The 15,444-nt window shown below is 34.2% G+C and overlaps 1 protein-coding gene across 2 annotated transcripts; it reads left to right on the forward strand.

Moving 5' to 3' along the window:
• The first annotated feature begins 1,561 nt into the window (after positions 1 to 1,561).
• On the forward strand, positions 1,562 to 4,000 carry LOC108325723 (transcription factor bHLH139). 2 transcript variants are annotated; one of them, XM_052875425.1, is made up of 8 exons: positions 1,562 to 1,812; positions 1,914 to 2,305; positions 2,432 to 2,515; positions 2,635 to 2,775; positions 2,865 to 2,930; positions 3,222 to 3,287; positions 3,451 to 3,510; positions 3,653 to 4,000. In XM_052875425.1, the coding sequence occupies exons 2-8, from the start codon at positions 1,916 to 1,918 to the stop codon at positions 3,842 to 3,844; spliced, it is 999 nt and encodes a 332-aa protein (XP_052731385.1). In that variant the 5' UTR covers positions 1,562 to 1,812; positions 1,914 to 1,915; the 3' UTR covers positions 3,845 to 4,000. The 2 variants fall into 2 exon arrangements, with proteins under 2 accessions (XP_052731385.1, XP_052731386.1); XM_052875426.1 differs by having other exon boundaries at positions 2,435 to 2,515.
• Positions 4,001 to 15,444: the final 11,444 nt, after the last annotated feature.

Raw genomic sequence — 15,444 nt, forward strand, 5'->3', positions numbered from 1 at the left:
TCAATGCTGTTATTTCTTTTTCCACCTTTCATATATCTTTTTCTTTAATTTCTATCCTACCTAAGTTCCATTTTTTATAACATGCACACACGTTATTGATTTGTTTTTATTTTTAAGTTTAGGTGTTGGGAAAGTTTGTGCAGTTTTATCAGTTACGCGCATTCTTCATTGGTTGAATCTTGTTCCTTAGCTTTAAGCCAAATCAATAGTGTTCAAGAACGTTGTATTTATATATCTTTATTTAATATCTCTCTTGGCTTATTGGAGTCATACTCTACTACAAGCTTTTGATATGTTTAATTACCAATTTACTTATGTTTAATTTCTTCCCTTTTAAACCCTTACATAATGGAGTAACCAATGCAATTTGAAACTTACAATTGCATTATCTTTGACGAGTTGATATTAAAATTAGTTTTTATGTATATAACTAGAGCTAGTTAATCAAGTTGAGTCCTTGGTAATACTTTTTTTCTTCTACGTGCAATATTTCTTAAAGGCTCAAATTTCATTTTGATAAGAATCTATTTGTTGACTTGATGGTCATTTCTGGAATTTCAGGGTGTGACAAGTATTTTTAAATAGTTATATTTCAATTATCAATTGATATGCCTCTTGTTCTTTCATATATCTTCAATTTTTTTTTATTTTATATATTAAGAATCTAAGTATTAAACATTGATTGTAATAGCTTCTTGTTATGCCCATTTTGGCTCCTATTCTGGGCGAGGCAAGGCTACTTTCAATAGGACTATTCTTTCATTGTGTATACGTAAGTATTTTTTTAATATAAATCATAATGCATTCTCATCCTACTTTGTATGGAATTTATTGTGTACCACGTCACTTTTACAACTTTTCTTCCATTCAAGAGTTTTATAAAGACATGTACTTTAATATCTTTATTTATATTTTCAATTTTTTGAAACTTATTATCTTTTTTTATTTTTAATAACTTATGATTTTATTTAAAACTCAAAGTTAAATATATAATCATATTAACATCCTTTAATGATAATAACTTACAAAATTTAAATGACAATAAAATTATTGAAGAGTATAACAAGCTCATTACGTTACATATTAAGTGAAAACAATAAAAAATATTTATTATTTTATATCAACTATATGATCATTTTATATTTACTAAAAAAAGTCTCATATTTTATACTATATAAAGACAAGACAAGTAAAAAAATGAAACAAATAACACATTTAACATACAAATTAAATGGGAGAAACTCAAATTAAGTACATACAAATTGAGTAATCAATATAACAAAACAATTCAATAAAGACTCAATTAAAAATATTAAAGTTCAAAGGAAATTTAAAACTTAAATAAAATATTTTATCCTTATTTCTTATAATATTTTTATAATGAAGCATTATTATCTACATGACAACTATTTTCAAGAAATAAAATAAAATAAAGGAGAACCTTCAGTACGTGTATTTTTTCTAAGGGTACATAAAAATAGTAGAAATCCGTATTTTCAATTCAATAAATATTTAGGGGTTACTTTTGGTATTTCATTGTAACAAACCGTCACCAGAAGAATCAGAGTACTATTGGCAGCAGTGCACAATGCACATTGCGTGCGTACGTACCTAGCCGGCAATAACAGAGCATCAACAAGCAGAGCAGAAACAGAGCACGCTCCCTTTCTTACTAAAATCCCTACCGTGGTTGCTAAAATATCTTCATTTTTTCCTAACATATTCGAAACCATTATAGCTTTAGCTGCGAAAACATTACAATATCGACACGTTCTTTGCTACCTTTTCATTAACTGTGTTCCTCTTCAGCTGGTAGTGTGAAAGTTCTTTCCTTTATCATTTTTTTAGTTAGTAACATGTTTAATTGCAGATGTTAAGATTCTATCTTTCCCCTCTTTTGTCTAACTTTTTAGTAATGGAAGAGCAAAGTAATGAAGAGATCCCTGTGCAACTAACATCCTGTGACACTGGGGGAACAACCAATGATGTCTCTCACTCAGCTGAGGGTCATCTCATTCCCAACCCAAAATTTTTTATTGCAGCATCATCTGGAAGAAATGAGAGCCACTGGACTTGCTTTCCAAAACCATCCCATAACTATGTTAAGTATCTTTCAGAATCCTCAACTTACTTGCCTAACACTTCCACTGATTACATGATGGGGGGTAGTTATCTACCTGTTGGCAGCATCACTGATGGCAACGTGGTTAATGGATCAGACAGAAACTTCTTTTACAATGATCCAGGGAAAGTCTGTGCCTTTAAGCCTATTGGTTCTTCAAGTAATGACCTTGAAATTAAGAAGGTAAGCCCTTTAAACAGAAAAAAACAAATATATGTAAATATCAATTTAAGTAAATTAGTGAAAACAAATATCATAGCATAGTGGATTTTATTATGTCTCCCCTGATTCTTTTATGTGGGTTTTCAGCAGGTGGGGTTTTGGAGGGCTGATGAAGGAGAGGAAGTGATTAAAGTTGAAACTGAAAGTAGTCAAAATTTTCTTTATGCTGAGGTCTGTTTATGTCTTTCAAGCATAATGCATGTACCACATGAATTGTGCCTACGCATTTGTTAAATATTTTGAAGATTCTGAGATTAATGAAATGATTTATTACTCTAATTATGTGACAGAGTCATCCTTTATGGACAGCAGATTCTCTTGGAGATAAGCATAATGCTTTACATGATCCAATGGTAATGGTTGGTGCACCTGCTTCACTTCCCAAATCAGGATCCAGCTCCTCAAAAGAGAAAGCACGTGTCACTGACCGTGTAAGGAAAACATGCCACACTAATGGCAATTTATCTCATTCAATTTCTGTAATACAATTGGGGTTCCTCACATTTGCTTTTCAATTTAGCAACGCAGGCAACGTATCGCTGATAACCTCAAAGCCTTACATGAATTGCTTCCAAATCCAGCAGAGGTAATCTGTTGTTTATGAATAAACATCGGTCAATCAAAAGTAGGTTTCTTTACTATATTGTCAGTTTATCATTAATACTGTGATACTGTGATCATCACCTACTCAAATCGAATCACCAGGAATAGTAATCAACTTCTCAGTGTTTAAACTATGAATATGTGGAGACAGTGTCATTTATGAAACATTGTCAGAAATTTTTACTTTCTATACAGTTTGGAGTTATACTTACATAGATGCATTCATATAGACTGAATCTTACATTTACTTAGTGAACTGAATTTTAATGTGTAGGGAAGTCAAGCGTACATACTGGACGATATTATTGACTATGTCAAATATTTACAGCTTCAAATAAAGGTACCTTTTAACTCCTAATATTGTAATCATTTTGACTCCTAATATTCTGATTATTAATGTCGTATTACACTTAATGTCCTAAGGGACATGCATAATAGACGTTCTCCAATAACTTGGGATTAGATAGATGATCTGCTATAACTAAGGAGATTGTTCCTTGCAGGAACAAAGTGGAAGTAGATTGCAAGAAGAATCAACTGGTATACCACTAGTTTTTCATGAGGTATACATTTTATAGTTCATATCAGTAAATACACAGAATCATTGTGAATTCATGTGTTTGCCCAAATAGTGATGGAATAAAATAGTTGCTCATATCAGTGTCAAATGATTGAGTGCACAGGCTAATGTGTTGAATATTGCAGGGTTACGGTCATTATATCAACCAACAGATGCTGAATGAACCCCTTGAGGAGATAATGGGGAAACTACTTGAAGAACATTCTGCAGGAGCTGGTCAGCTACTAGAGAGCAAGGGTCTTTTCCTGCTGCCTATGGCTTTGGTTGATGATTTGAGTGAGGCTATGCAAACGTTTGGCGAGAGTGCTCTAGTCTGATACAAGCTTTCTTGTATTTATTTTAGTATTCACTATGGATAATTTCTACTAGACAGTGGCAGTAGTATGATTATTATCTTTGTTTGTTACAGACTACAGTTACATCTATGACTTCTTCCAAACTTTGAAAATTTCTGCCAACTCAATTTAGCACAGTATGATTATTGTATGAAAAGTTCTACTATGTTTAATGATTGGGGGTAAGTGTTTTCATTTCCACATAGATATCTATTAAGTTAAATTTTACAACACTCCTCAAATTGGTTCCTAAATGGCAATTACTGTGAGCATTGTTGTCCATTAACTGATGCATTCAGTGGAACTTTAAAGATTATAGCACGTGTCAGCACCCTGTTTAAATATTTCTTAAGAGTTTATAACAGTACTCAATAGTCATGGTAATTTGCAGCAAATAATTTCTTCCCGTGGATATTTGTATTTACAATAATAAGGTATATAATCACAACTCTTAAATGCATTTAAGATTTGATATTACAAAGCTTTTAAATTCTGACTCTCCTCATCAAAGAGATTCATCATATAGGCGTCTAAAATATTCAACATTGTTGTCTATTGCAGTACTTGTGCAACAACTCTTAGAACACGGATACAAATATATAAAGAATTTTCTCTGTATATGACCGATACATTTTTTTTACTTCTTGACCAACACATTTATTGAAAACTTCGGTCATTTTACCTTCATTTCATCTTAATTCAATTAATAATAATAAAAAAAATAATAGTAACATTGTCATTATAATAAAAATAATAATAGTATAGTAGATAATACTAATAATATTAGTAATAATACTAATAATAGTAAAGAAGTACCAGTAGTAATAATACTAGCAATAATACTAATAAATAAGAATAAAACATTCTGTCTTTGAAATAAAAAATATTAAAGTTAAAAAATAATATAGAAATTAATTTTTTTTTTATCAATTTTCAATAGTTTAATTTAAATTTTTAACACATGGGACAACAACAATTATAATATTATAATTGACTTTAATCTTTGTCAAGAGCGGTTCTATATATTTAACTAAATATTTTGATTATATATTCCTCTTCTATTAAATGCGAATTTTTTTTTCTTTACTTAATGTTTGCTTGAAATCGGATGTGGATAGCTTGATTTGTGATTCATTAGGTTTTGGGAAGAATTTAATGAAATCTAGACTTGAAACAAGAAATCTAATGGAACTTGTATCTATGAATGAAACTTGAGCTATTATTGGTCTTAAACCCTAGATCTTAATATGGGTTAACTTGTTAATTTGTTCTTAGTGAGAAAACCTAGACTCATTCACCAAGGGATTAGGGTTTGAGTGTTTAAGTGAGTTGACTTTAGTGTTTGGTGGAGAGGAGATGATTCTCTGAGTGCACGAGAGTATGTTAACATAAGATCGTCCATAAGACAAGAACTCCTAACACCTTCATGTTTTGAAGTTTAACAAATAACGATAAACGACACGAGTATTTGATGGAAGTAGCTCCACTCTTTAAGATAGAGCTTTTCCGAACTCATAATGGATGTTTCTAGTGCACGCCAAGTGTTTGTGAAATGGTTCAGTGGAGGTTTGGTAAGCGTGTGAGGTTTCTCAAGCTCAGAAGGCTTTTCAAAGGGGAAGGAAGCTAGAGAAAGGAGTGTGAAATTGGCACTAGAAGGTTTGAACTCTGAGGGTATGACTGGAGCAATCTCAGCAGCATTTCATTATCTCTTCAAAGTTGGATTTTACATGGAGATGCACCTCTCTTTTATAGGTGAAGAGAGAGCTCTAAATCTGACTTTGCAAGCTTCTAAGATCACTAAAGAAGAGTATCTAAGATGCTACTAAGCTTGGGCTGCAAGTTCCATGCCAAAAACATTAAAAATGTGCGTATTTTAAAAGTTGAAATCTGGTGCAAATTGGTTGAGCATGAGCAGCAGGTGGCTGAGCGCATGACAGGATCCGAAAGGCAATTTGCCTTTGATTCCTATTCCGGAAGGCAACTGCTCCAATCGAGAAAGCACCTTAAATCTTCTCTTCTTTGACTCCTTTGCTTCCTTTGGCTCCTTTGCTTCCTTTGGCTCACCAAGCTTCTTTGGTTGATTCTCCATGGTCTTCAACCTTTATTTAAGGCATACAAAATAATACAAATGTTATTTAGCAAAGTAAATTAATCTAAGACTTAGATAAGGAAAGAGATTTTGTTGAAAGTCTCTATTCACTCCCCTTTCTTAGTCTTAGTCTAAGTTGATACTTCTTTGGATGAGAAGTCCCTAAAGGAGTTGCCATCAGTATTTGACAAAGTATTATACTTGGGAAAAATAATATTGTTGAATGAAAGACATCTTATGAAACAAGCCTTATGGCATCTGAATAAACAAGTTCTAGTAAATGTGTTAGGACAAAATGATCCCGATTAACAGTAGACGTGTTATTACTAAATGATGATTTATTGTGAAAGGGTCACTATATTAAACAATATTTTAGTAATTGCATAACTATGCTACATGATATTTTTGCTAAATGCACTATTATTATACCTTACTAAACAATGTAATAATGAACTACATGATGTTTTTGATAGTTATAAACAATGTTTCGAAAATAATGTGTTGAAAAACACTTTCTTAAACACGTTCATGTACTAAACAAAGATCCCTAAACAATGAGTTGTTAGTAAAATCCTTTAAAAGGTTAAACGATACCTTATGCTAAACAATGTTTTTATTCAACAATGAAATCTTTATGAATCAATACTTGGTATTTTTTCAAAAGTGCTTAAACAATCTACATGTATAGAAAACTTGACAAGCACCAAGTTGTTTTGAACACGCAATACAAAGCATTAAATGCACAATATTTCAAACAACAAAAGTAAAAAGAAAAAGGACATATCTATTAGCATACATTTCTACTCTACTTTATGCACATGCTTATTGCATGTATCCACCTGCTCCATCATGAACAAGTCAGAAGTGGACGTTAGAAACAAAGAAGACATTCGTGGAATGTTCTCTCCATCAAAAGTCATGTTGAAGATTTCGTACAACCTATTTTTGTTAAAGTACTGCAAAAAGCATGTCTGCTTTCACACGTTGACTTCAACTTATGGCTGCTACCTATAAAAAGGCTATGAAGATCTAAAGATTGCAGATAAGCATTATCTAACAAATCTTTTCCCATGAAGCCTATAAATAGAAGATCCCTTGGAAAGAAGATCAAGAAGGATAAGCACACGAATAACAAAAATATCATCCAAAAAGCGAAGTCACACTCGTGCACCAAAAAAACTCTAAGAATACACTCCCAAGCTTTATAGTCAGAAGCTTAAATTTGTAAGAAGAGAAAAAAATCCTACAAGGTCTATTAGATTGAGTTTTACTATAAACACATCCTCTCTGTGAGAGATATCATCTAAGACTTGTGCATTTTTTAGAGAATTCAAACACTTGGTGGTTAGCTAAGTTGAGTTATAAGCCTATTAGACAATTGTCTAAGGGAAAATAGGAGTGGGTAAACTCAGACTAGTCAGCATAACATGTGTTGTTAAGATTGACTAGGGGAACCAAGAGTGATTTAGAATACTTGAGCTAGTCAACATAACAGGTGTTACCAGGATTGACTAGGGTAACCAAGAGTTGTTTAAAATACTTAAACTAGTCAGCATAAAAGGTGTTACCAGGATTGACTAGGGTTGCCAGAAAAGGTGTCTAATACTCACTTCTAGTCAACATAACAAATGTTTCCAAGATTGACTAGTGTAATCAGTGGTGCTAATACTTTCTTTTAATCTTGTTGAGATTATAATGGAACCCTTTAAGAGATGTTAGAAGAGAACTTGACATAACTCAGTTGACTGAATCGGTATAAAATAATTGTGTGCTTATCGTTTTTGCTTTACAAAACACTTTATCTACAAACACTACAGTTGCTTACAAAGTTAACCATTGATAAATGCTCTTGTCATCAGATGTTATTTTCCTTAAGAATTGTCTTTCTTAAATGTTGTAGTAGTTTTGCTAAATGCTTGAAAAACACTATATCTCTAAACGTTGTGGTTTAAATTGTGCCTTATAAATCAAGCATCTAACAACCTATTTGGATCGTCTAACCATCACCAAGGGTGTTAAACGTCCATCTCCGAAAATGTTTTTCCATAACACTATTCAACCCCCTATTGTAGTGTTTTCCTATAATTTCAGTTAGTATTAGAAGGCTTGAGGAAACGATCCCGAGGCATGGAACATGACGACTAGGCTATTAACCGTGCCTCGGGGAAAAGTTTGACTGTTGGAAACAAATAATGATTGCATTCTTTGAACCCTGTCACATTGACATGTGGGACGTAGTCGAGAGTGGTAACTATATACCTCTTGATAAAGAAGGAGAACCTATTGTGAGAATTCAATGGACAACCGAGCAAAATCAAATGTATTTTCTAAATTCCAAAGCTCTATTTCAGTAATGTGTGTTATGCCCGCAGAAGAGTACACAAAGATTCAATGACCAAAAGAAGGCTAAAAACATATAGGACACATTTGTCAACACCTGGGAAGATCAAGACATCTCTAAGTTTGAAGAAAAAAGGAGCTAATATTTGTCTCAGCAAATAATGATGGACACTTGTCAAAAACAACACCGAAGAAGAAATGAATAGTACTGAAATCTCATCAGATCATTCAAAGAACACTGAAGAAGAAATGAATAATATTGAAAGCTCATCAAAACATTCTGACAATGAGATAGTCTTTTTTAATTTAGACTCTGTCACTCAAGCTTATTATAGATTATTATCACAGTTTGCAAAAATAACAAAAACATGTCAAAAGTGAAGAAACAAAACAGAAAGATTTCAAAAGAAAATGATATTTCGAAAAATGAATAATAAAGAAAGGTTGAATGAAGCAAGGTGGGTAGCATACGACAAAACACATAAACAAGTACTACACTCAATGTTAGTCACATAAGAAAAGATGTAAATTTAAAACAAAGAGCAAAAACACTAACAACAAAAAAACGCGAAAAGTAATATTGTATAGGAGGTAGGCGGGGAGTCATTCATGTTAAAAGGTAAATTGTTATTGTTAAATATAGATGTTAAAAAGTAAATTATACATAATAGACATGAGTTTGTGCTAGATGTATAGAATATAATAAAAAAATCTCAATTTTGATATAATTTTTTGTTGAATGATTACTTTTAAAATATTATTTAATTTGCTTGTGCTAACATTATAGCTGCAAATTTAAATCAAATTTGCTGTGTTTTACTAAACTTTTTGTAAGTAATTTCAAACAAAATTCATACATCAAACAATAAAATAAATTTTAGTAATTATTATTGTCGTTAAAAAAATAAGATTAAAATACTAATTTTGTTCCTATTTTCATTTGGTTTTGTCAATTTAGTTTTATTATATTTTTTTATTTATGGTCTTAATTTTTATTTTCAATTCCGTCATTTTTACTAATATCATTTAAATAATTAATGGATAATGAATAGTATATGTCACGTGTCAACGTGTCAATTTATGGTATTTTAATTTGTTTAAAATTTTAAAAAATGCTTGTGTCAATTAGTATTGTGTCACGTTATAATAGTAGTGTCACGTGTTATAAGTATGGAGATCAAGGTGTGTTCAACCTGTATAGATATCTCCGTGTACAATTGGTATCAGATCCCACAAGGCAACAACTTTATTTCTTGAAGCCCATTTTGAGACTTTCCTCTATCATGGCCATAATTGCAGAGTGGTGTACACAAGCTACAACAGAGCAAGAAGGTATCTAACGACTGCATCAAGACTGGGAACTTACTTAAACAAAGCAACAATTATGAAACACATGCATGGTTTTGTGAGGAAAGAGATGTGTGATCTTTATAGCTCTTTGTGTTCAATGATTTTTACGTAATAAATAACAAGCTCGGTCAATACTTTAATCTCTGCAGCAAGATTATTAAATCATAATTCAAATTGAGAATCACTAGGGCCAATTTTGGAACCATGAACCGTAAATCATATTAAAGCATAGAATTCAGAAATATAATGAAAATAATTTCACATTTATCAAATTATCCCATCATATTTGATAAGGCAATGTAAATTTTTTTCTTATGTATTTAAATATAATAAATTAAGGTGATTATTACATAAAATGAGGCGTAAGACCGACTGAGGAAAATATGAGAGAAAAGCAATTGCAGTGATTTGGACACGTACAAAGAAAACCACGAGAAGATCAACCAAACAATAGAATGTACGACTTTCGAGAAAGGGGGACCAAAATACTTCAGAGGAAGTTGTAGAGGGAAATCTCAGGATGAAAATAAGATTTCTAAAATTTACTCCCTTAACCATGCCAAAGATTGTCCATTTAGCAGACCACAATTAGTGGGATAAGGCTTAATCAAATTTGGTTTCATTTCCTAATCAAACCCACATTATTTGATTATTAGATTATTATTTAAATATTTATTTTTATTTTTACCTATTTTAATCTAATCTCAGTTTCTTTCATTTTTGGGTTAAGTATGTTTTTAGTTCCTAAACTATTGGCCGTTTCTGGTTTTAGTCCCTCTTTCAAAATAAGGTACAATTTGGTCCTCATTCTTTTCGAAACTTTGGTTTTAGTCCTTGAAAACTAACGCCGTTAAAAATGTGCTGATGTGTCTAACGTCTATGTCCACGTGTAATTGCTTTTTTGCTGACATGTGTACCGGGTGTCCACGTGAAATTGCTTTTTTGCTGACACGTGTACCGGGTTAGGCAGAGACGTTAGACACATCAGCACATTTTTAACGGCGTTAATTTTCGAGGACTAAAACCAAAGTTTCAAAAAGAATGAGGATCGAATTGTACCTTATTTTGAAAGAGGGACTAAAACCAGAAACGACCAATAGTTTAGGGACTAAAAACATATTTAACCCTTCATTTTTCACTGTGTTGCAGCCCCTACACCTCCACACCACAGAAACTCTAATCTAATCCCACTTTCGCACTCGCTCGCTGTCTATAAGGCGTCCACCACCGCCAACGTCACGCCGGCACCGACACTGCGGCCTGCTCGTCCAAGCTCCTAGCCCTCAATCCTGCTGTCACTAACAGTGACAACATTCGTGGCGTGTTCGTGCTCAATTCGATGTTGCCGCGCATTGGAACTTCCATTAGAAGTTTTCCTGTCTGCATTCTCTTCCAAGGCCAAGGGGAGGGATACAAAATCTAAATTGGAATCGGTTTCTTTGATCGGATTGTCGCGGATCGCGGTTGCTGCCTCGAGAGCTCCGTTCTTCGCGCCACGTGGAAAAGGGGAGGAGACGTTGGAGGTTCGGAATTGGAAAAGGAATAGCGACGCTTGGGCGCATGGGAACAAGCGTAGAGTGGCAGTCTCGTGGGAGAGCATCGCGCGTTGAGTTGATGCTATTTTGAATTGTAAAAACTAAACTTCTGGTTCTCTACCTTTAATTTTGTTTTTGGCTGATGAATTGTTGGTTGGGATTGTGCTTATCTGAATGTTGAGGCGTAAGACTTGAATTGGTGAGTGGTGTTCAGTTTGTTTGCTCTTGCCCTGATTGATATCGCAAGTGTAAGCGACAGAGGGATAGGAACTGAATGGTTAGTTTTTTTTTTTCTGAACTGGAAATAATCAGTATCTTTGGAAATAATCATTCAAAGTCAAACGGAGATTCATATCCGTTGATTTAGAGATTTGTAGGGTAAAATGGGAACGACGAGGTGCAGGGAGCATGATGTGGTGGTGGAGGGAGTAACCTCAATTTTGTATTAGATAGTCTATATATTGAATCGTGAATAGTTTGTATAAGAGAACAAAATAAATGACAGACAAAGGCTGAAGACAAAAGGATTAAGATAGTAATTTCTGCTGTATTGATGAAAGCAATGCAGTTTATATTTATATACAACCTATTGCCTATAAAAGGACAAAAAAGAATAATAGAAAAATACAGCAGAGGGTACAACCGAGGGTGAGGTGTGTGTAACGCCTGTACCACCTAGCAGAATATAAAGTTGTATCAGAAAATAAGACAAAAAAACTATACAAAATGAACTTATATATTTCTATTCAATTGGATTGGGTTTGCTAGTTTGATTGAGCTGTTGTGGAACCTTTCTTTCTTCTTCTTTTATCCCTCACAAGCTGGAGGTTTGAAGATATCAAGAAGCTCCAACATGGATAAATTAGAGTGAAATAATCATGGAGGGAGTGCTTTAGTGAAAATATCTGCTAATTGATGGGATGATGAAACTGGTAAGAGGTGCATGAGACCAGCAAGTAATTTTTCATGGACGATGTGACAATCAATCTCTAAATGCTTCGTCCTTTCGTGAAAGACCGGATTGGCTGCAATATATAATGCACTTTGGCTGTCACAGTAGAGGACAAAACGCTTAGTAATAGGAATTCTCAAATCACCAAGGAGGAAAGAAAGCCATTGAAGCTCACAAGTGGCAAAGGCAAGTGCCCTATACTCTGCTTCTGCAGAAGATCGAGAAATTGTAGATTGCTTCTTGGCTTTCCAAGACACTAAAGAGTTGCCAATGAAAAAACAATAACCAATGATGGAACATCGTGTATCAACACACGTAGCCCAATCAGCATCACTAAATCCATGAAGTTGTGTTGAGGACTTGCGACTAAAAAATAAACCTTTTCCAGGGCATCCTTTTAGGTATCGAACCACTCTCAAGGCAGCTTGGAAATGAGTTTGATTTGGTGCCACCATTAATTGACTGGGTTGTTGGGTGGCAAAGACTATATCAGGTCTTGTGCTGGTTAAATAGATGAGACGTCCTACCAATCGTCTGTATGACAAAGGATCAACTAAAAGACCACTAGAGTCTTGATGAAGACGCAAAGAATCATCCATTGGAGTGGAAGAGGGTTTGCAACCCATGAGGCCAAAATCTTTAATCAAATCCAAACAATATTTGCGTTGACATATAGAAATTCCTTTGCTAGAATGAGCCACCTCTATTCCCAAAAAGTATTTCAATTGACCAAGATCCTTTATATGAAAATGAGAGTGAAGGATGGTCTTAATTTTAGTAATTTCAGAAGCACAATTTCTCGTAAGCACGATATCATCAACGTAAACAATGAAAGCAGTGAAAGCAGAACCAGTAACTTTGACAAATAAACTATGATCAGCATGTGCTTGAACATACCAAAAGATAGCAATAGAAGAGATAATTTTTCATACCATTTGTGACTTGCTTGTTTCAAGCCATAGAGAGACTTTTTAAGCTTGCAACAATGATTAGTAGGATGACCAGACAGTCCAAGAGGAATTACCATATACACGCTTCTAAAAGGTCCCCATGGAGAAAAGCATTGCTGACGTCGAGTTGTTGCAAGTCCCAATTGTGGATTGATGCCAAAGCTAGAAGGACCCTCACAGTAGCCATTTTTACGACAGGGGAAAAAGTTTCCAGATAATCGACCCCTTCAATTTGTGAGTACCCTTTCGCAACAAGGCGAGCTTTATAGCATTCCACAGATCCATCAGGCCTTCGCTTAATTTTGAAAACCCATTTGCATCCAATGGGTTTGATAGAGGGAGGTGTCGGAACAATGTTCCAAGTTTTGTTCTGCTTCAAGGCCAAAATTCCGGCTTGCATGGCCTCTTACCAACAATGTTGGGTAACAACCTCTTGATACGTCTTTGGTTCTTCCTCTCGATTGAGACACATCAGAAAGTGAGAATAAGGAGAAGATAAGTGAGAATGAGTGACGACGAACTGGAGAGGATACAAGATCTTTGAAGGGGATTGGTTAGAATCCTTTGTAACAATGGCCAAATCACTGGAAGAAATGTTGCAATAATAATCATCAAGATAGCTTGGGCGAGTGGTGATCCGGGTTGAATGTCGCGGAGGTGGAGGGGAATTTGGTGGTGGTGATGAAGGAGAGGGTTGATGGCGCCGTGAAGGAGGGTCACTGCTTTGTGATGAATAAGGTAAGTTAGGACAAAGAGTGAGATCTGGGGAGTGTATAGGCTCATGGTGAGTGGGTAATTCAAAGGAAGGGTGGTTGGAATAGTTTATTTCAAGTTCTGGAAGGGTTTGAATATGAATTGGGCTGGTGTCATGGTCTGGGATTGCATTGGTAGTAGATTGTGAAGCTGGACAGGGTAGTGAAAAAGGAAAAAACGTCTCATTAAATGTAACATTACGTGATACAAAAATTTCTTGTTGTTGATGTCAAAAATGACATAGCCTTTGGTTCCTGTTTGGAAGCCTAAAAAAATCCTACGTCTAGAGCGGGCGTCAAATTTTTGGCGAGAAGGATTTGTTGATGCATAGCAAAGACAACCAAAAATTTTAATCATAGAAAAATCAGGAGGTTCTTTGTACAATAATTCAAAGGGAGTTTTATTTTGAATAACAGGCGAAGGAACACGGTTTATTAGGAAAACTACATGTTTAATAGCATAAGACCAAAAAGGTGTGGGAAGGTTTGATTGAAACATGAGGACCCTAGCCACATTAAGAATGTGTTAATGTTTTCGTTCGACACGTCCATTTTGTTGGGGGTATAAACACAACTTGTTTGATATAAAATGCCCTTTGATGAAAAATAATCTCTTTGAAAAAATTCAGGTCCATTGTCCGAACGGATACACTTAATGGTGGTATGAAATTGATTTTCAATTAAGGCAATAAAATTCCGAACATACTTTTGGACTTCCCCTTTTGATTTCAATAAGACAACCCATGTAAAACGACTAAAATCCTCAACAATAGTTAGGAAATATTTATGACCATGAAAAGATGGTTTAGAAAAAGGTCCCCAAATATCCATATGAACTAAATCAAATAAATTGGAAGATTTACTAATACTTGGGGAATATGACAAACGTTTTTGTTTAGCTAAATGGCAAATGTCACAATTGTCATCAACATGTTTAGAAATAAAAGGAAAATTCATGTGTAAAACATTGAGACGTTTCCCGGAAAGGTGTCCTAGCCTAAAAAGCCAAAGATTGGCGTTGTTGATGGGAGGGGTAGTGAAATTACTGATGAAGAAGACTTTAGGTGTTGTTAAACTCACATGCTGGTTGATGTCCAAGTGATAAAGGCCTTGTTTCAATTTACCCAAACCAATCATCTTCAATGACCCCATTTCCTGTATATAACATTGGACACTAGAAAAGGTGAGAGAATATTTTTGAGAAAGAATGAGTTTAGAAATAGATAGCAAATTAAAATTGAAATTGGGAACAAAAAGAACATTATGGATTATAAAATTTGGGGAGAATTGAACAGAGCACGAAAAATGTGCAAAGACAACAGTACCATTGGGTAAATTGATTTGGACAGGTTTAATTTTAGAATAATTAAAAAAAGAATCTAAAGAGGAGGTAATATGATCTGTTGCCCCAGAATCAATAATCCAAGGAGTGTTATTTTGTGAGTGTGTGACAGGGATAGTGTGTGTATTGGACAAACAATGATGAATACGTGACTGTGTAAAGGATATGATGCAAAAACAAACGAAGTACCAAGCTTAGCGTTAGAAACATGTAATGGACCAGTTGGTGAAGACACTTGAGCGATGTTGGCCCGAGAGTGTTGGACAAAACTT

The sequence above is a fragment of the Vigna angularis genome, chromosome 3, assembly GCF_016808095.1.
Source record: "Vigna angularis cultivar LongXiaoDou No.4 chromosome 3, ASM1680809v1, whole genome shotgun sequence".
Lineage (NCBI taxonomy): Eukaryota > Viridiplantae > Streptophyta > Magnoliopsida > Fabales > Fabaceae > Vigna > Vigna angularis.

Bases quoted from the DNA above. Each gene is read 5' to 3' on its own strand.
- LOC108325723 (XM_052875425.1), top strand. From the start codon at position 1,916: ATGGAAGAGCAAAGTAATGAAGAGATCCCTGTGCAACTAACATCCTGT. The intron at 2,516-2,634 runs GTCTGTTTATGT...ATTATGTGACAG, and splicing joins AAAATTTTCTTTATGCTGAG to AGTCATCCTTTATGGACAGC. The intron at 2,776-2,864 runs GTAAGGAAAACA...TTTTCAATTTAG, and splicing joins AAGCACGTGTCACTGACCGT to CAACGCAGGCAACGTATCGC.